The 20,632-nt window shown below is 37.0% G+C and overlaps 2 protein-coding genes across 3 annotated transcripts in view; both read left to right on the top strand.

Moving 5' to 3' along the window:
* The window catches only part of LOC307181104 (glutamate carboxypeptidase 2), a 63,931-nt gene extending 59,647 nt beyond the window's left edge, over positions 1–4,284 (top strand). For both annotated transcript variants that reach the window (XM_079946592.1, XM_079946593.1), the window contains 2 exons: positions 2,267–2,359; positions 3,690–4,284. In XM_079946592.1, the coding sequence (XP_079802718.1) occupies positions 2,267–2,359; positions 3,690–3,879 (283 nt within the window). In that variant the 3' untranslated portion in view covers positions 3,880–4,284. The remainder of the gene's footprint in view (positions 1–2,266; positions 2,360–3,689) is intronic.
* An 8,251-nt stretch (positions 4,285–12,535) lies between these two features.
* On the top strand, positions 12,536–19,350 carry LOC307181106 (tripartite motif-containing protein 64C-like; the record flags this gene model as incomplete). The annotated part of the gene is made up of 6 exons (XM_079946595.1): positions 12,536–12,946; positions 14,108–14,203; positions 14,894–15,124; positions 15,871–15,893; positions 17,702–17,799; positions 18,857–19,350. The coding sequence occupies 6 exons, from the start codon at positions 12,536–12,538 to the stop codon at positions 19,348–19,350; spliced, it is 1,353 nt and encodes a 450-aa protein (XP_079802721.1).
* Positions 19,351–20,632: the final 1,282 nt, after the last annotated feature.

Raw genomic sequence — 20,632 nt, 5'->3', positions numbered from 1 at the left:
TTGCTTTAAACTATTAAAAATCATAAATACATATTGTTAAAGTTTCTAGGGCCATGACAGGGTTCTTACACTTTGCCATAGTATTTCTATTTCTTGAATTTTTTTCTTCAGGAAAGAGTCTCAAATTTGAGGGAATAAAATGGCTTCTCAGAGAAAGTTACAAATTATAATACCAGAGAATTCAAAACAGCCTTCATACCTATGAGGACAGAAATTACTAAACAATCAGATGTCTACCCATTTAAACATTTTGTAAAGATTAACACTGATGGTTATAAAGGAAGTATAATAAGATATTTGTAATAAAATGTTAAGCAAACAAAAAGGTCATAAGATTGTACATATATAATATTTTATCGAATATAGAGAAAATCTTACAGAAAACCAATTAGTATGATAATCGTGTTATCCTTGGGTGAATAGGAAGATTTTTTTTTCTTATACTTTACAATTCTTTCCAAATTTTTTATGTGAGTAAAAAATCAACAATTATAAATAAATTTTAGAGAAATGCCAAGCACCATATAGTCTATTAAGCTGATTTTCTATCATTAAGTAAATGACGTTTCTTCCTTGTGGAGAACTGCTGTTGGCATGGTATGGTAATCCAGGACACTGAGCTTTCACTTCCTTGAGTATTTCTGTATTTGTCTTACCATCTCTAAATGATAGTTAAGGTACATATCCTGAAACACCTGGAGCCATGCCTTGTACATAATATGAGTAAATGCTGGCTAAAGTAAATTAAAGTAGATGTTGAATTTCTCAACCAAAACTTTGAAATGTGAGGAAGAGACACTTCTTGAATCCTGCTTTTCTTAAATCAATCCCTTAACCCATCAAAGGATACAGAGTGTTGACTCCCTGGTACTTTTATGCTCACATAGTATTCAACCTCAAGACCTACCTCCTCCAACCCTAGGGAGGCCAGCCTGCTTCTGGTGGAAATAGATCCTGTTTACGTACATCTGGTGCTGTGAGCATTTACCTCCCAGGGGTATTTCAGATTGAACCCTGCTCTGTACAAGGAACATCCAAATGGGGTGTGTGCGTAACCACATGAATTTTTGTGTTTGTAGCAATGCTTTATGAATTTGGTTCGGAAACCTGTAGCGTCTTATTGAAATTATGGTTCGTTCAGTTGCCGCCTTTGTTAGTTTATGAGAACTGCTCACAGGTAAAGTGTATGCCCAGTTTACCTTTATACTATCGCAAAACCTGAGTTCTTGATGCTAAATAAATGAATGTTGAAAATAGCTCAAATCCAATCTGTGGGGCCTTTAATTAGTCTGTCTTCCTGTTGTCAACACAGTGCAGTTGAAGGAATAGTACTGAGCTACTACTCACTCTAAAACTTTCTAGTTGTGAACCTGGGCAAGTCATTTATCTACTGAATCTGAGTATCTCATCTGTGGGACGGGGCTATTATCCTGCATAACTTGGAGGACTGCTCTGAAGATTAAAAAGAACAAATTTTATAAACATTCAGAATAGTAATGGGCACATTGTTTTATTATTAAATCTAAAAAATAACAAAACTAAGATAAATTTTTATATAAAGTAACTTATGATTCCTCATGGTAATGGTTATTTCTCATTATGACAGACTTAATAGGTTGAATTTAATAACGTTGTTGCCCTACTCCAGGCTTGCTGGTAAATTTTCAGTTATATTGAGTCATTTTTATTATAGTAACGCTGTCCCACACACTTTGGAATGTGAGCTCTGTGAAAGCCAGAAGTGTCTGATGCATAACAGGCATTCAAATGTTGTTGAAAGGGTGAAATAAGCACCACCCCTTTTGTTCATGATAGGTTTATCTTTAAAAATAATAATAAAAATATTATTAGCTGTCATTTGGTAAATATGTATAATTCCCCAGGTACCCTACTAAACATTAATAGACTATTCCATTTCAATATTGAAATGACTTCTATGAACAGATTTTTATGAGATTTAAGGTGAAAAAAGTCTTGCCTGTATTTGAATACCTAGGTTTATCAATTAATTATTTCAATATAAATAAAAATTACTATATATTTTTTCCATGGGCACATTGAACTTTTTTGGTCCTTTTATAAGCCTCAGCAGAGTAGTATTTTGTAGGATTTAAAAAAATGTAACTATGCATGCTACTGTTCTTAATTTGCATGTTATAGGAAGTTAAAATATATTAGCTGTGTTTAGTTTTGTTTTGAATTTTTAGTTTGCTGAGTAGTGCACATATTTTCATGAAGCTACAACTGTATTCCTTTCCTTTTCCAGCCCAATATTATTAAGAATTATGAATGATCAACTGATGTTTTTGGAACGAGCATTTATTGATCCTTTAGGATTACCAGACAGGCCTTTCTATAGGTAAGGGTAAAAATATGACTCTTTATTTTAATATAATTTTTTTCTTATTTTTTGCCCTGTGGGAAAAATATAGTTGATTTCTTGCAAGCATATAAAAAATTCCAAAATATATGTAGTAAATGATAAATATATTATTTATTTATATAATGTAATATGATTACTACAGATCTTTATTTTATTATCTTTTTTGTTTCTATGTATAAAAGAGTATATGTTCATTGCAGGAAATTTAGAAAACCCAGGAAGTCAGAAGTAGAAAATAAAAATCTCCCCAACTCTACTTGTCAGATATAAAATCATGTTTGTCCTTTGGTATACATAATTTTAGCCCCTCTCTTATTTTATTTTGAATATATGTATATTTATGCGTATACATAAGGCATAATAAATATATATATTTATTTACTCTATCTCTTAATGTTGACATTTAGTTTTTTTCTAATTTTTGACAATTATAATTATTTCTGATAAACACCAACTGTCCCCAGGTTGATCTTACTAAGTATTCAGAAAGAATTAGATCATTGACCAGCCAGAAACGACCTCATCTTTCTGTTTAGGGATTATCTATGAAAGAATTGGAATTGGGCATAAGGGCATCATCCAGACAGGGTGAATGGATCCCCCTTAGTGGCATAATCATGTTCCTTTCCTTCTTTACCTCTTTACTATGGAACTTGTCCTTCTCTTCCAGGGCTGTTACATGCACTGGCTAAGCTCCTTCAGTAAAAACATCACCTTCTTCCTAGGTCATGTTGAATGTTATAAAACTGTTTTGAATGATTCTTCATGCTTGACACTAGGTATTATAACATGACTTCTTTTTTAAATAGGAGGAAAACACAATGATAGGTTGTCTGGTCACAAATGAAACCCTATAATCACAGTTGTGCTACATTTCAGAGGATAGAGTGGTATTTTGAAGTCATCACTTCTTGCAGTGTGCCTTGAGAGTGATCACTTCATCGCCCAGACCTCAATTTCCTCCTCTTTGAAATGATAATCTCAACTCTGTAGAGTTTATTTTCAAGGATTAGAAAAATGATAGGTAAATAATTGAATGCCAAGCGTGATCCATAGTAGGTGACAAGCTGTTGTTGCTATCATTGTCATCATTTTTGTTGCTCTGAGCCACTTTAAGTCATCTGTCTAAAGTCAAAATATAATTAATTGCCACATATTTCATAGACTAGTCTTTGGAGATTGAACTTGTAAATTTAGTTGACAAGTAGCAATTAGAATTATACAATCCACGAATTGTAGAATGTCCCTGTTTTTTCCCTTGTATATATAATTCGAGCAACTGATAGCAAACTATTTTTATCAACAGACATGTCATCTATGCTCCAAGCAGCCACAACAAGTATATGGGGGAGTCATTCCCAGGGATCTTCGATGCTCTGTTTGATATTGAAAACAAGGTGGATCCTTCCAAGGCCTGGGAAGAAGTAAAGAGACACATTTCTATTGCAGCCTTCACCGTGCAGGCTGCAGCAGGGACTCTGAGAGAAGTAGCCTAAGAAGTTTCTTTGGGGAACACGTTGAATTAGTATGATGTATCACTCAGAAAGAATCATGTTGGATGTACAGATAAACTGAAAAATAAAGTTATGTACATATATATACATATATAGATACAGATAGATACATATATCCACCTTGGCATTCTTTTTTCTTCTCCATATAGATCGAATAAGAAAGATGGATGATTTTTATTCTGTAATTATAGAAAGTTATTCTGAAGTTGGACTAAGTGTTGAAATTAAGAACAGCGTAAAATTTTAATACACTTATGTGGCATTATCAGAGAGTCATGTCTAATTCAGCACTTACAAAACTACTCCTGTCACTGCACATGTAGAAAACATCAGTCTGTTATTTGTTGTGTATTTTTAGAATTTTTATAAATAAAATTGTACCATGTATATTTTTCTAGGACTTGATTTTTTCACTCACTTTTGACATTTCATCCATGTATTATTGTGGCTGTAGGTCATTAGAGTCCACTGACATAGAGCATTCCCTTGCATTGATATAACACTTATGCATTAGCATTCAGTTAAGACAGAGAAACCACACAGAAACATAAACAGAGAAAGTTAATGTAAAGAATGATTAATTACAATAGCATTGGAGCAATGAAGTATTGTCTAGTAAAAGGTGAAAAGAAGTTTAAAGAATATAAGAATTACAGGTACTTCCCTGGTGGTCCAGTGGCTAAGACTCCACACTCCCAATGCAGGGGGCCCAGGTTCGACCCCTGGTCAGGGAACTAGACGCCACGTGCCGCAACTAAGAGCCCGCGTGTCACAAGGAAGGTCCTGTGTGCCTCAACTAAGACCTGGCACAGCCAAATAAATAAATAATTATTTTTAAAAAAACAGAATATAAGAATTACAGATATATGGAGCAATCACTGTCCCTTGGATTGAGGACTGCAGGAACATGTAGATGTTTCCTTAAAAATAAATTAGGCCATTGTGTAAATCCAATCAAAATGATTTGAGCTTGTGTTTACACCTAAGATAACCTAATCTTCTCTAACGTACAATATCCTAAGAAAAGTCTAGTCTTTGGAAATTCTACAAAAGGCCTAAAGAATACAATTCACAGTATCCAGAAAATAAAGAACTTCACTGGTGGACATTAAGATGCCAAGTACAGATGCCAATTAGTCCTCTCTTACAAAGCAAACAGACTGGCTGATTTTGACAACTTTCCCTCTAAAATTATCATGAGACTGTTTATAATGCTCATCTATTGCTATGGAATTTGGAGATAGTGGGTTCCAATCCACCCTCTTTTCCTAAGACTGCTTGAAATTGTTCTGTCACCTGAGGATTTGAAAACAATGTGTCTCCCATGTAATAGGTGGTTTGTCTAATTACATAATGCCTAATAGGGTAGCCACATGTAGATATCAAGCTCTTGAAATGTGACTAGTTTGAATTGAGCTGTGCTGTCAGTATGAAATGCATGCTGGACATCAAAAACTTAGTATAGAAAAAAGAATGTAAAATAGCTCATTAATATTTTCAATATTATTTATATTTTTAATGATAATTTTTGAATATATTTAAGTATATTATTGAAATTCATTTCAAATGTTTTTAATTACCTTTTATGATGTGGACACTAAGAAGTTTAAAAATACATATATGGTTCAGATTATATTTCTATAAAAATTTTATTATTATTTTATTCTTTAAATCTTTTTTGCATTAAGCATTTCAGTTGTATTTTATTAAATCTTGTGATTAATGTTTTGAAAAATTGTTTTGTGTTTGCCTTATCTTTCTAACTATACAGTAAGTTTTCTGGGGGAGAAGCCTCAGCTATCTTGTTTTGGTTCACCTACCATACCTGAAAGGCAAAAGTAAGTGTTTCATATAGACTGGATGATTGTGTTGAATCAATTGAGAACACAGGTAGTGAAATGCAATACTTTATATATCTTTAACACCTTTAGTTTATAGACGTATCTTTAAATAAATTTCAACAAGTTTAAATAAATATTTAAACTTGGTGATTGACAACTCAGAGTTATATGTAAATCAAAAACTATGGGGAAAAAAAAGAGCAAAAATATTATGGTCTCTCAGAAACACAAATAGGGCAACCTTAGTCCAGTTTAGAAGAGATTATTGCATTTATTCATTTTATAAGAGACAATTTGTTACCTGGAGTTGATTCACATTATAACTTGTGGTCTTGGAGAGTGATCTGTGCTCGCACACAGCCTTCTTGGTGGCGGCAGCAGCAGCCTTAGCGTCTCATGCCCGTCTCTGGGGTCCCCGCTGTTAGCCGCGGCTCTCGCCCATCTCTGGAGCTTCTTTAAGCAGCGCTCTTAATCCCCTCTCCTCGCGCACCAGGAAACAAAGAGGGAAGAAAAAAATCTCTTGCCTCTTCGGCAGGTCCAGACTTTTTCCTGGACTCCCTCTCTCCCTGAGCTCCAACCGAAGCCCGAGCCTCAGCTCCCAGCCCCGCCCGTCCCCGCGTGTGAGCAGACAAGCCTCTCTGGCTGGTGAGTGCTGGTCGGCACCGATCCTCTGTGCGGAAATCTCTCCGCTTTGCCCTCCGCACCCCTGTTGCTGCGCTTTCCTCCGAGGCTCTGAAGCTTCCCCTCTCCGTCACCTGCTGTCTCTGCCTGCGCCTGCGAAGGGGCTTCCTAGTGTGTGGAAACCTTTCCTCCTTCACAGCTGCCTCCCACTGGTGCAGGTCCCGTCCCTATTCTTTTGTCTCTGTTTTTTCTTTTTTCTTTTGCCCTACCCAGGTACTTGGGGAGTTTCTTGCCTTTTGGGAGGTCTGAGGTCTTCTGCCAGTGATCAGTGGGTGTTCTATAGGAGCAGTTCCATGTGTAGAAGTATTTCTGATGTATCTGTGGGGAGGAAGGTGATCTCCACATCTTACTCTTCTGCCATCTTCCTCCTCTAATGAGAAGATAAACAAAATTGATAAACCATTAGCCAGATTCATCAAGAAAAAGAGGGAGAGGACTCAAATCAAAATTAGAAATGAAAAAGGAGAAGTTACAACAGATACCGCAGAAATACAAAGCATCCTAAGAGACTACTACAAGCAACTTTATGCCAATAAAAGGGACAACCTGGAAGAAATGGACACATTTTTAGAAAGGTATAACCTTCCAAGACTGAAACAGGAGGAAATAGAAAATATGAGCAGAAAAATCACAAGTAATGATATTAAAACTGTGATTAAAAATCTTCCAACAAACAGAAGTCCAGGACCAGATGGCTTCACAGGTGAATTCAATCCAACATTTAGAGAAGAGCAAACACCTATCCTTCTCAAACTCTTCCAAAATATTGCATAGGAAGGAACAATCCCAAACTCATTCTATGAGGCTACCATCACTGTGATAGCAAAACCAGACAAAGATACTACAAAAAAAGAAAACTACAGACCAATATCACTGATGAATATAGATACAAAAATCCTCAACAAAATACTAGCAAGCAGAATCCAACAGCACATTAAAGAGATCATACACCATGATCAAATGGGATTTATCCCAGGGATGCAAGGATTATTCAATATATGCAAATCAATCAACATGATACACCATATTAACAAATTGAAGAATAAAAACCATGATCATCTCAATAGATGCAGAAAAAGCTTTCAACAAAATTCAACACCCATTTATGATACAAACTCTCCAGAAAGTGGGTATAAAGGGAAGCTACCTCAACATAATAAAGGCCAAATATGACAAACCCACAGCAAACATCATTCTCAATCATGAAAAATTGAAAGCATTTCCTCTAAGATCAGGAGCAAGACAAAGATGTCTACTCTTGCCACTATTATTCAACATAGTTTTGGAAGTTTTAGCCACAGCAATCAGAGAAGAACAAGAAATAAAAAGCTACAACTTGGAAAAGAAGTAAAACTGTCACTGTTTGCAGATGATATGATACTATATGTAGAGAATCCTAAAGATGCCACGAGAAAACTACTAGAGCTAATCAATGAATTTGGTAAAGTAGCAGGAAACAAAATTAATGCACAGAAATCTCTTTCATTCCTATACACTAATTATGAGAAATCTGAAAGAGAAATTAAGGAAACACTCCCATCTACCATTGCAACAAAAAAATAAAATATCTAGGAATAAACCTACCTAGAGAGAAAAAAGACCTGTCTGCAGAAAACTATAAGACACTGATGAAAGAAATCAAAGATGATACAAACAGATGGAGAGGTATACAATGTTCTTGGATTTGAAGAATCAATATTGTGAAAATGACTATACTACCCAAAGCAATCTAGATTCAATGCCATCCCTATCAAATTACCAATGGCATTTTTACAGAACTAGAACAAAAAATTTTAAAATTTGTATGGAGACACAAAAGATCCCATATAGCGAAATCGGTCTTAAGGGAAAAAAACAGAGCTGGAGGAATCAGACTCCCTGACTTCAGACTGTACTACGCAGCTACAGTAATCAAGACAATATGGTACTGGCACAAAAACAGAAATATAGATCCATGGAATAGGGTAGAAAGCCCAGAGATAAACCCACGCACCTATGGTCAACTCATCTATGACAAAGGAGGGAAGGATATACAATGGAGAAAAGACAGCCTCTTCAATAAGTGGTGCTGGGAAAACTGGACAGCTACATGTAGGAGAATGAAATTAGAACACTTCCTAACACCACACACAAAAATAAACTCAAAATGGATTAGAGATCTAAATGTAAGATTGGATACTCTAAAGCTCTTAGAGGAAAACATAGGATGAACACTTTTTGACATCAATCACAGCAAGATCTTTTTTGATCCATCTCCTAGAGTAATGGAAATAAAAACAAAAATAAGCAAATGTGACCTAATGAAACTTAAAAGCTTTTGCACAGCAAAGGAAACTATAAACAAGATGAAAAGACAACCCTCAGAACGGGAGAAAATATTTGCAAACAAATCAATGGACAAAGGATTAATCTCCAAAATATATAAACAGCTCAATATTAAAGAAACAAGCAACCCAATCCAAAAATGGGCAGAAGACCTAAATAGACATTTCTCCAAAGAAGACATACAGGTGACCAAGAAGTAAATGAAAAGCTGCTCAACATCACTAATTATTAGAGAAATGTAAATCAAAACTACAGTGAGGTATCACGTCACACCAGTTAGAATGGGCATCATCAGAAAATCTACAAACAAATGCTGGAAAGGGTGTGGAGAAAAGGGAGCCCTCTTGCACTGTTGGTGGGAATGTAAATTGATACAGCCACTATGGAGAGCAGTATGGAGGTTCCTTAAAAAACTAAAAATAGAATTACCATGTGACCCAGCAATCCCACTACTGGGCTTATACCCAGAGAAAAGCATAATTCAAAAAGACACATGCACCCCAGTGTTCATTGCAGCACTATTTACAATAGCCAGGTCATGGAAGCAACCTAAATGTCCATTGACAGACGAATGGATAAATAAGATGGGGTACATATATACAATGGAATATTACTCAGCTATAAAAAGGAACTAAATTGGGTCATTTGTAGAGACACGTATGGACCTAGAGACTGTCATACAGAGTGAATTAAGTCAGAAAGAGAAAAACAAATATCATACATTAATGCATATACGTGGAATCTAGAAAAATGGTATAGATGAACTGGTTTGCAAGGCAGAAATAGAGATGCAGACGTAGAGAACAAACGTATGGACACCAAGGGTGGAAAGTGGCTGTGGGTGTGGGTGGTGGTGTGATGAATTGGGAGATTGAGATTGACATGTGTGCACTGATGTGTATAAAATGGATGACTAATAAGAACCTGCTGTTTAAAAAAATAAATAAAATAAAATTCAAAAACTATTGATTTTCTTTATATTTTCACTTTAAAAATTTCTAACAAGGTCAATTTATATATATATATATATATATATATATATATATATATATATATATATTTTTTTTTTTTTGCAGTACGCGGGCCTTTCACTGTTGTGGCCTCTCCCGTTGTGGAGCACAGGCTCCAGACGTGCAGGCTCAGCAGCCATGGCTCACGGGCCCAGCCATTCTGCGGCATGTGGGATCTTCCCGGACCGGGGCACGAACCCGTGTCCCCTGCATCGGCAGGCGGACTCTCAACCACTGCGCCACCAGGGAAGCTCCCATATTTTTTTATAAGTAGTGCTTCAATTAACAAACAATAGATAATTTAGTGAAATAACATGTATGTAAGCATTGGTAATTTGATAAACTGTGATAGGTGTCAGCAAAATAAAGGTAGTATGGCACTTCTGTTAAAAATAATATTCTACAGTATGTACAGCATAGTAACTACAGATAATAATACTGTAATGCATATTTAAAAGTGGTTAGGAGAGTAGATCTTAAAAGTTCTCATAACAAAAGAAATAATTTTTAACTACATGCTGTGATGAATGTTAACTAATATGGTGATCATTTCACAATAGATGCAAATAGCAAATCATTATGTTATATACCTGAAAGTTATATGAGGTTATATGTCAATTATACCTCAATAAAAAACAGTCGTCTTTATGCATTGTATTAAATATAGTTACTCACATAATTATGGTATAAATAATTACTATATTATATTCATATTAATATAAACATATACATTGATGTATATATAACATATATAAAGTATTTTGTTTAAAAGTTTTCACCAATTTTTTTTTTACATTTACCCCAAAAGAAGTCTATATTCTTTTAGGCTCTCAACCCCCTAAGATTGGGTTTTCTATATACCGAAAACCCAATCAACCATTTTCACACCTTTCTGAGTAAACTTATCAGTATTTTCCACTTCCCTTTGAAGCTATTATCCAATCTCAAGAAGTAGGTGTGGCCTCAGGAGAGTCTAACCCTTTAAAAGGCAACTTTGTCCAGGGGTGACTGCTTCTCTCAGGGGGACTGAGGGAAAGTGCAGCTACCAGGTGTTGGACAGTTCTTGTTGACCCTGATATCCACAGATTTCCAGGACGTGCAGCCTTCCAGAAGTAAGACCACTCACAGTAGACTCTGGTAAGTAAGGAATTGATTGTAAATATCTTCATGCCTATTTTCTCTCATCCAAATCCTTTCCATTTACTTATTAGCCTGCTTGGGTTTTGTCCAAGCAAACAAGTAGTTGTCTTAGTTTTTTTAAATGACCTTAATATTTAAAATATCTGTAACTAGAGCAATTGTAATATATTGATATTTGTAATATTAACATATGTAATCATTTTTATTCCATTACCTTACATGTTATTAGATGTTTTTAGGTCTTAAATGAGATTTCTACAGACATATGTATTTATGAAACACATAGAACACCTAAAATGTTCAACATAATGTATACATTTCATAGCCTTTATACAGATGAACATAAGAGTTAAATGTGTTGAATGAATTAGAATATCTTCTTGTAAAGTTCATATGCACTATATATATATATTTTTATTTAAACATCTTTATTGGCGTATAATTGCTTTACAATGGTGTGTTAGTTTCTGCTGTATAACAAAGTGAGTCAGCTATATATATATACACATATCCCCATATCTCCTCCCTCTTGCGTCTCCCTCCCACCCTTCCTATCCCACCCCTCTAGGTGGTCACAAAGCACCGAGCTGATAAACCTGTGCCATGCAGCTGCTTCCCACTAGCTATCAGTTTTGCATTTGGTAGTGTATATATGTCCATGCCAGAATAAAGGCGCTGTATTTTTAAAGCCTTCAGGTTGCAGTGTAGATTTGAAAAGTGTTCAGGATAGATCCAATGAACTGATAGGGACTCCCAAGAAGTGGCATTGGTCAAATAGGGAAATATCAGAAACAAAGAGAATATGATGTTGCTTCCATTAACTACATCTTTGGAATTTCTAGTGTAGAGAGAAAATCCTCATGTATATTCAAATTTTTTCTTTGGTTTTAAAAAACAACTGATTAATTTTTACTCATTACTGTTGTAGCTTGAACATTCACTAGTTCAAAATGTGAAGTGCTCTGATGATCTGAACTGACTCCAGGAAAAATTGTTTTGCTGAACTAGAAATAACATAATTTTTTCCTTTTTTGTCTTGAAAGGAGGAGTTTTGCTATTTAAGTTGGAAGCAAACACTGAAATGTTTATAGTTTTAAGATGCCAAGGGTAAAGCCAACATTGATTATATTAAGTTTAAATTATTCTAAACAATTTTATTTGTCTTTAGAAAAGCACATCTGTCAGTTCAGAGACAGGAGACATAGAGAACATTAGCATAGAGACAAAGTGTGTGCAAGTATGGGTTCCAGTCATGGAGTCATGGAGAGAGAGAGAGACAGACAGATTGAGATTATATATGTGCTTCTGTACCAATCAGCTAATAAAAGTAACTCTGGAGTCACCATTTACCCGCTGGTCTAAGCTTTAAGCACATCCATGTAATTTAGGTATGACTGAGAACATGGTTTATTTTAAACAAAAAAGTTGCTAGGGACTCTCTTATGTAATTTTATCATTTGTATCAGCATGAACCTGTCTGTATTCACCATTTCTAGGTTTGTACTGAGGGTAAGCATATAGGTAAATTAGATAGAGTTCAGACAGACAGGACTTTGTCCAAAGGCTTTACTTTCCCTTATCAGGGCAGAAGAAAGACTTTCTCTCTTATCCTCTCTAATTCTGTCTTGAATTTTCAGAAACATGGATTCAGACACATTGCAAGCCTTCCAGAATGAACTAACCTGCTCCATCTGTATGAACTACTTCATAGACCCCGTCACCATAGACTGTGGGCACAGCTTTTGCCGTCCCTGCCTGTACCTCTGCTGGGAGGAAGACCAGACTCCAAAGAGCTGCCCTGAGTGCAGGGGACTATCAGAGAAGCCAGATTTCCAAACCAATATTGTACTCAAGAGGCTGGCTTCCCTCGCCAGACAGGACGCAGCTAAACAAACCAACAGCTTGGAGGCGCAGATCTGCTTGACACACAAAGAAGCCAAAGGACTCTTCTGTGAGGTTGACAAGACCCTGCTCTGTGGCCCCTGCTCTGAGTCCCCAGAGCATGCAGCTCACAGCCACAGTCCAATACAATGGGCTGCTGAGGAATACCGGGTAGGTGATGCTTCTAAAGCAGTTAGGAACCTACAGGCTCCTAAATCAGACAGAAAGATGAGGATAATAATGAAGTTGATGGGGATGGAGATGGTCGAGGTGGAGATTTTTCAGTGTAGGTCATGTAAGTGTATCATTTTAATGTTGTTGCCCAATTGTCCAAACATGTGGAACTGCTGTATCCTGGGGCATGTGGTAGCACAAGGCACACTGGCTTCTGATGTGAGCTTGACGCATTCTTAGTCAAGTTATATAAAAATCTGAGTCTCAATTTCTTAGGAAATGAGAAATTTCATTTCTCTCATGGAAATGAGAGATTCCATTATCTATAAAGTTTCCCCAATTCTTTCTTTCTTTTTTAAATTTTTAATTAATTGATTTATTTTTGGCTGCATTGGGTCTTTGTGCTGCGTGTGGGCTTTCTCTAGTTGTAGCGAGCGGGGGCTACTCCTTGCTGTGGTACACAGGCTTCTCATTGCAGTAGCTTTTCTTGTTGTGGAGCATGGGCTCTAGGCACTCAGGCTTCAGTACTTGTGGCACGCGAGCTCAGTAGTTGTGGCTCATGGGGTCTAGAGCATAGGCTCACTAGAGCACACAGGCTTAGTTGCTCTGCAGCATTTGGGATCTTCCAGGACCAGAGCTCAAACCTGTGTCCCCTACACTGGCAGGCAGATTCTTAACTACTGCGCCACAAGGGAAGTCCCCCCACCCCAATTCTTCATTATATGTTTCTGTCACTTTGATATTCAACATATTAGAATCAAATTAGATTAATGTGGAAAAATCTGACCACATCATTCAAACTCAAGATTTCTATTTTCTAAACCAGTGGTCCCCATCCTTTTTGGCACCAGTGACCAGTTTCGTGGAAGACAATTTTTCCATGAATGGGGGCAGGGAGAGGTTGGGGGGATGGTTCCGGTGGTAATGCGAGCCATGGGGAGCCATGGGGAGCCATAGGAGTGGCAGATGAAGCTTCACTTGCTCGCCCCCCTCTCACCTCCTGCTGTGCGGCCCCGTTCCTAACAGGCTGTGGACTGGTAGCGGTCTTCGGCCCAGTGGGTTGGGGACCCCTGCTCTAAATGACTGCCTTTGCTCATACATAAGGGGATGGAATTTATGGTATCATCTGTGTCGCTAAAGCTCATGGTTATTTTGCAGGAGAAACTTCTGAAGAGAATGGACTCTTTAAGGAAAATGACACAAGAGATGCAAAACAGTCTGAATCAAGAAGCTAACAAAACTCAGTTGTTAGAGGTAAGAATTAAAATATTCTATTTGTTTGCATGGAGACAGATATAATCCTGGCTTAGACTTTTAGCAAAATTCAAATTACCAGGTAAAAGATGGTGGTCTTTTCCTTGGAAAGAGTAGTGGTTTCAAATGACCTATCATCAGTAATCACAATTATAACAGACCAATACAAACTAGTTCAAAGAGTGCTAGTATATGGGAAAACCAAGGCATGAAACGTATTCCTAGGCCACATTTTTGAAGATTTGAATAAACCTTCTCAGACATGGAGTATAAGACAACATTGTGCTAAGTGTGTCTGTGAAGGTGAGGAGAGGAATACAGCAGTACCTAGAGGAGAATTAGTGCATATTTTTAAAGATGCACAGTATGGGGTTTACCTAATAAAAGAATATTTAGAAAAATCAGGGAAAGGAACAAGAAAAAACAAGATTTGGGTAAGAGAGGAAATAATTGATGGAGTAAGAACCCTGAAGAATCCTCCTAGGGAGAAAAACTGGAACCCCCTCAGATGGCTTGATTTAAAAAGGAAAAAAGGCGAGAAACTTAGAGAAAGGATGGACAGGAAGGACCCTTTGAGGTGTGAGGCAGAAAGTTTGTCAAGAGCTTTCCCGATGACAGTAAGGAAATAATGTTTGACGTTTTCTGTTGAGAATGAGGATGAGTGATTCTTTGAATCCACTATCTCTGCAGAACTATGCGGCCATAAGGAAGGTGATGATCAAAGTTCAGTATCAGAGGATCCACCTGTTTCTCCAGAAGCAGGAGCAACTCCATCTGGAGGCGCTGGAGGAAGAAGCGAAGGAGACTCTTCAGCAACTCAGGGAGAGTGAATTCAGAATGACTCAACAGAAAGAAAGTCTGAAAGAAATGTACAGAGAGCTGACTGAGATGTGCCACAAGCCCGACTTGGAGCTGCTCCAGGTGAGAAGGGAGGTTTCATCCTCAGAGACAGAAGTACTATTCTGGGTACTGTTGCCATGACATTGAAATGTTACCTGCATATACTCTTATCTCAGCTAAGGGATGATGCTCCTTGACTCCCATTAACTTACTTGTCCAATCCCTTATTTCTCATAGCCTGGTAATCTTTGGGAGGTTTTTTTTAATCCTTTCACTAGCTAACATAGGACAAAATTTTTTCAGTGTGATCAGGAGTACTATCCAGACAGATTATCGAAAATCAGCAAAATTCTGTGACCAGGGGAAAGTTAATTTTCTTGGAGTAATTCTCAATACGTTGTCACTCTATTATCCCACACTTACTGAAGACATTGAGGTTTTGCCCATTGTCTAGGTAAAATTTTTAGAACTGGTAGTCAATTTCAATGCACTCTATAATTCGTTTTATATGGTTCCTTGTTTTGCTTTAATTGTCATCATAAATGGTGAGATCTCTCCTTGGGAATAGGACTGAGAAATGACTGACATTGGAAACCTGATGTTGTTGCATCATTACACAGACTCTTCCTGGCTTCCTTCCTTCCTTCCTTAATGTGCCCTGAGGAAGCTCATCATGTTTTAGTTTAAGTTCTGTTATTAAGATAGCCTCTGATTGTTCCTTAGAGGAGAATGAGAAAAACAATACCTTATTGAACAAACAAGAATAGTAAAGAAGATGCAAAAGGACAGAACTCTCATGATTAACGTGATTTTTTTTTTCATTGCAGGCCTCGGGAAATGTATTGGAAATGTGAGTGTACGCTAATGACTTTTGATTTCTGGAAAAGTTGTTGTCTTTTTGATGAAGTGGTTGGATAGTCATTCCTTGGTGCCACGGGGAATTGTTTTCAGGCCATCCCCAAAATCTAAATCCCGGGATGCACTATCCCTTATAGAAAATGCCATAGTATTTGCAGATAACTTATAAGCATGCTCCCATACACTTTAGTCATTACTAGACTACTTATAACACCTAATAAAATGTAAATTAAATGCTATGTAAATAGTTCCCACGTATGTGGCATTTTCAAGTTTCACTTTTTGGAACTTCCAGGAATTTTTTTTTTTCTGAATATTTTCCATTTAGAACCAGGGAGGAAGAATGTAGGGGAGGGATGGATTTAGAATTTGGGATTGACATGTACACACTGCTATATTTAAAATAAATAACACACAGTGGTTACCTCAAGCCATAGGGAAGAAGATCAGGATTAAAAATGGTGGTCAGGGCTTCCCTGGTGGCGCAGTGGTTTACAGTCCGCCTGCCGATTCAGGAGACACGGGTTCGTGCCCCGGTCCGGGAAGATCCCACATGCCGCGGAGCGGCTTTGCCCGTGAACCATGGCCACTGAGCCTGCGCGTCCGGAGCCTGTGCTCTGCGACGGGAGAGGCCACAACAGTGAGAGGCCCACGTACCGCAAAAAAAAAAAAAAAAAAAAAAAAAAAATGGTGGTCAAGGGAGACTTTAGCTTTACCTATAATGTTCAAACTTTTTGAAAAGAATTTATCTATGTATTATTCTATAAGTAAAATAAATTTAACAAAAAAATAGATAACAAACAAGGACCTAGTGTAAACTAACTAACTAAATAAATAAATAAAATAAAACAGAAATTACAGATTCAATCCGTGGTTGAATCCATACATGCAGAATCCTCGCACATGGATGACGAACAGTACATCTTTTGATCTATTAGCATCGTCTTTTTGGCTATTTTCTGTTTTATTTCAAAAGGATTCTAGAGGCCTTCTGATCCTTGGTCTGAGAAGTTTCCTTTTCATTTGGCTGAATTCAAATATACCTGAAAACTTTCTGACATTCTGGGCTTTGTTCCACCCACTCACCCCATCCTCTCCAGACTCACCACAGTAAAACTTAGGGAAGGGATTTTTCTGAGATATCACAGAGGAAGCACCTACACTAATGAGTTGGAAGGTGAAAATGGCAGGAAAGGGGCAAATTCCCTAATAGGAAGAGGGGCTGTGATTTTGTTCCTAGGAGTAGCACTGAATCAGCCTGTTGCATTACAGCAAGCCCCCTTGTAGGTAGGACCTCAGAGCTAATGGCTTCCTGGTGCTCACTGGAAAGTTAGACCTTCAGGACCAAGGCAGCCAGGCTGGAATTGGATTCCCTTAATGGGCTGATAAGAGCAAACACGTCGGGCTCAGTGAACTCTTCCTTTTAGACACTGAACGTATCCTTGATGACTACTTGCTGACTGCAGTCCCAAAGGCTTTGCCTGAATTTTTTGCTCTCTGTAAAAATGCCCAGGATCTTTGCATCACCTGAGTTGGAATAGAGGAAGTGAATGAAGTTCAATAAGTTGAAAACTGGAGTAAAGTCTGAGAAGAATGGGGGAGTTGAAATTTGATGTAATTTATATTTAGAAAAAAGTATGGTAACTTTTTATATTCCCAAGTGTGTAGAATATAATGTATATCCAATTAACCAAAAATAGGAGAATTCTGACAAAATATCCTGGATTAAAAACTGCTTTTTTGTAATGGTCCTGTGATTAGCCTTTGACCTTGAAATGTAACTGACATCATTTGTTACAGGACTGATTTGATACAGATGCAAAAGCCTCAGCCAGTGAACCCAGAACTCACTTCCTGGCCTGTCACTGGAATCCTAGACATGCTGAACAGCTTCAGAGGTAAGAGTCAACCTTCAGTGAACAGGACTACATTTCATTAGAACTTCTTGGGAAGGAGCCTTCTTTTATTGTTATTTTATTTTTTCTGACATGAAGGTAGTACATAACTTCCCAAAGTTGTTACATTTTTCCTGCTTGTATAGTCGTATTACAAAGATCAAGGCTGAACTTGGCAACCTATAGTTTACCGAAAATGCAAACCTAGAGATATATATTCAGTTACATATGACATAGGCAGAGCAAGAGGAGAGCAACCAGCTTGCTCATGTGGTTATAAAGAGATAGAATATTTACTTTTGTGAGTAACCATCAATATTGTGTTTATTCAGTTTATTTCACTCTTATAAAGTTAAATATGGCATTGCTGGTTTTTAATTTGTTCTGTATTACCAGCTCATTTATTATGCATTGTACAAAAAGATTTATTATTTCTAAAATCAGCAAGAATTGACAGAAAAGACTAAAATTAGCTTAGGCAGGATAATTGTAATGCTATTAGATCAATTTCAGAACAACTGAAAGGCAAGGGATATTTGAACATGGTTAGCCAGAACATCCTTTTAGAAGCTTCCAGAACATCCTTTTAGAAGCTTCCAAACTATTCATTGATGGATTTCTATCAAAATTTTGACCTTTGAAAATGTAGTAAGTAGAGACCATAGCCCAATAAATACCCACATGATAGCAAGTGCTATCTACATGCTAGATCATATTAACGACAAAGGACACAAGAATAGTTTTCTAAATGAAAGAAAAAGAAAATGTTTTTGGTGAGTCCTGAAATAAACTGTCAAGACGTTGACATTAAATCAGACTTCACAGAGTTCATATCTCCCTTTTTTTTTTCTTTTTCTGTATGATTTGAAGTCTTTCTGTGTGCTGGTGAGATAGTAATGACTCTTACTCTTCATAGAAGAGCTAGTCTGAACTCCCTTTGCTGTCTTTGCTTTGTATTTCCTTGGAGGAGGGAAAATGAAAAGACTCATTGGGTAGAGAGCCTCTGCCTCTCAGGCTGTGGAAATCTCATTTGCTGACCACATTTTTGCTCTTTCTGCAGTGGATAATGTTCTGAGTCAGAAAATGACCATTCACAATGTGAGCCTTTCTGAGGATGGTACAAGTGTGATGTTTGGAGGTGACCATCACGACGTGTCCAGACAGCCCCAGATTGTGGAAAGATTTGTGGCCTGGGGAGCTGTGGCCTTCACCTCTGGGAGGCATTACTGGGAGGTGGATGTGACACACTCCTCGAACTGGATTCTGGGAGTCTGTAAAAATATCTTGACGAGTGATACTGATATCATTATTGATTCTGAAGAAGCATTTTTGCTATTTTCTATGAAGGTGAACAATCATTATACTTTGTCCACAAACTCCCCACCCTTAATTCAGTATGTGCAAAGGCCTTTGGGTAGGATTGGAGTGTTTCTGGATTATGACAATGGAACTGTGAGCTTCTATGATGTTTGCAGAGGTTCCCTCATATATAGTTTCCTTCCTTTCTCCTTCTCCTCCCCGCTGAGGCCTTTCCTTTGCCTTAGGTCTCCATGAATAGTCAAGTTCCATGACCATTTAATTGATGAAATTCTTGCCTGAACAAATTGCTTTCCTAAACCTCACGTGAGGCCAAAGGATGATATCTGACTATCTCTGAGCACATTGTAATTTAATGGAACATACGACTATATGTTTATAAAATGGCATAACCATGTTGAATGTATAAATTTGTTAATTAAATTTTCTTGTAATAAAAATTTATTATGGAATATTTCATAGAGTATAATCAGTTGCTTTTCTTCTGTCATAAATAATAGTTTTATTAAAATAAAAGTTACATACCATAAAGGTCACCCCATTTAAACTATATAATTCAGTGGCTTTTAGTAATATTCAAAAAGTGAAACCATAACTATCTAATTCTAGGACATATCCATCACCCCCAAAATAAACCAATGACCATTAACATTTACTCCCCATTCCCCCTCCCCCTCCCAAGTCACCCGCTAATCCAGTTTTATTCTTCATGGATTTTTCTATTACATGGTTTCAAATAAATTGGATCACACAATGTGTGGCTTTTGATATCTGTTTACTTTCACTTAATGCTTTCAAGATTCATCTACATTGTAAGCAGTGTGCTTTACTTGCGTATCTGAACCAGATTGGGGTGAAAGCATGAGGTAATATATATATCAGGTTAGTAAACAAAAGGAATGGTGCTTAGTTTTCTCTTCAAAGCTGACCTAGTTGGTAAGAACCAAGTGTTTGACAGACTTTATCATTTCTCTAAATCCTAGTCATTAAGCACATCTCAGCTCAACAACATTTTTCCCAGGAAGTTTTTCGTGACTACACAGACCAGTGTAGTTCCTCTCATTACACACTCTCTGAGCATATACCGTCTCATCATAATGTTCAACAAACCTTCCTCAAATTCGCACTTTTACTACTTGACAGACAATTCTGAGACAGTAGGGACAGTATATTATTTACTACTATATTCCTACTATCCAATGCAGACTTATAACATAATACACAGAAGTATAGGATGAATCAATGAACAAATACATGAATGAAAGAATTAATATAAACAAATATTATTCCAGCATTGATAAAGTTTTCCAAAATGTAGCTAACATAATAGACATAAAATGCTAACTGATAATGTCAACAAAAGAGAGGTAATTGATCTGCAGCTTTACAGCCTAAGAAAATTCCATTAGTTTGAGGTTTAAAATAACTACTGCATAATTTTGTTTTATAGTGTTGATTTTGAGATTTCCCTAAGACGATCAGTACAATCTACTGGAAGATGAAGACCCTACGTAAAGTG

This window comes from Stenella coeruleoalba (assembly GCF_951394435.1).
Source record: "Stenella coeruleoalba genome assembly, contig: scaffold_330, whole genome shotgun sequence".
NCBI lineage: Eukaryota > Metazoa > Chordata > Mammalia > Artiodactyla > Delphinidae > Stenella > Stenella coeruleoalba.
This window is presented reverse-complemented; position numbering and strand designations above follow the sequence as displayed.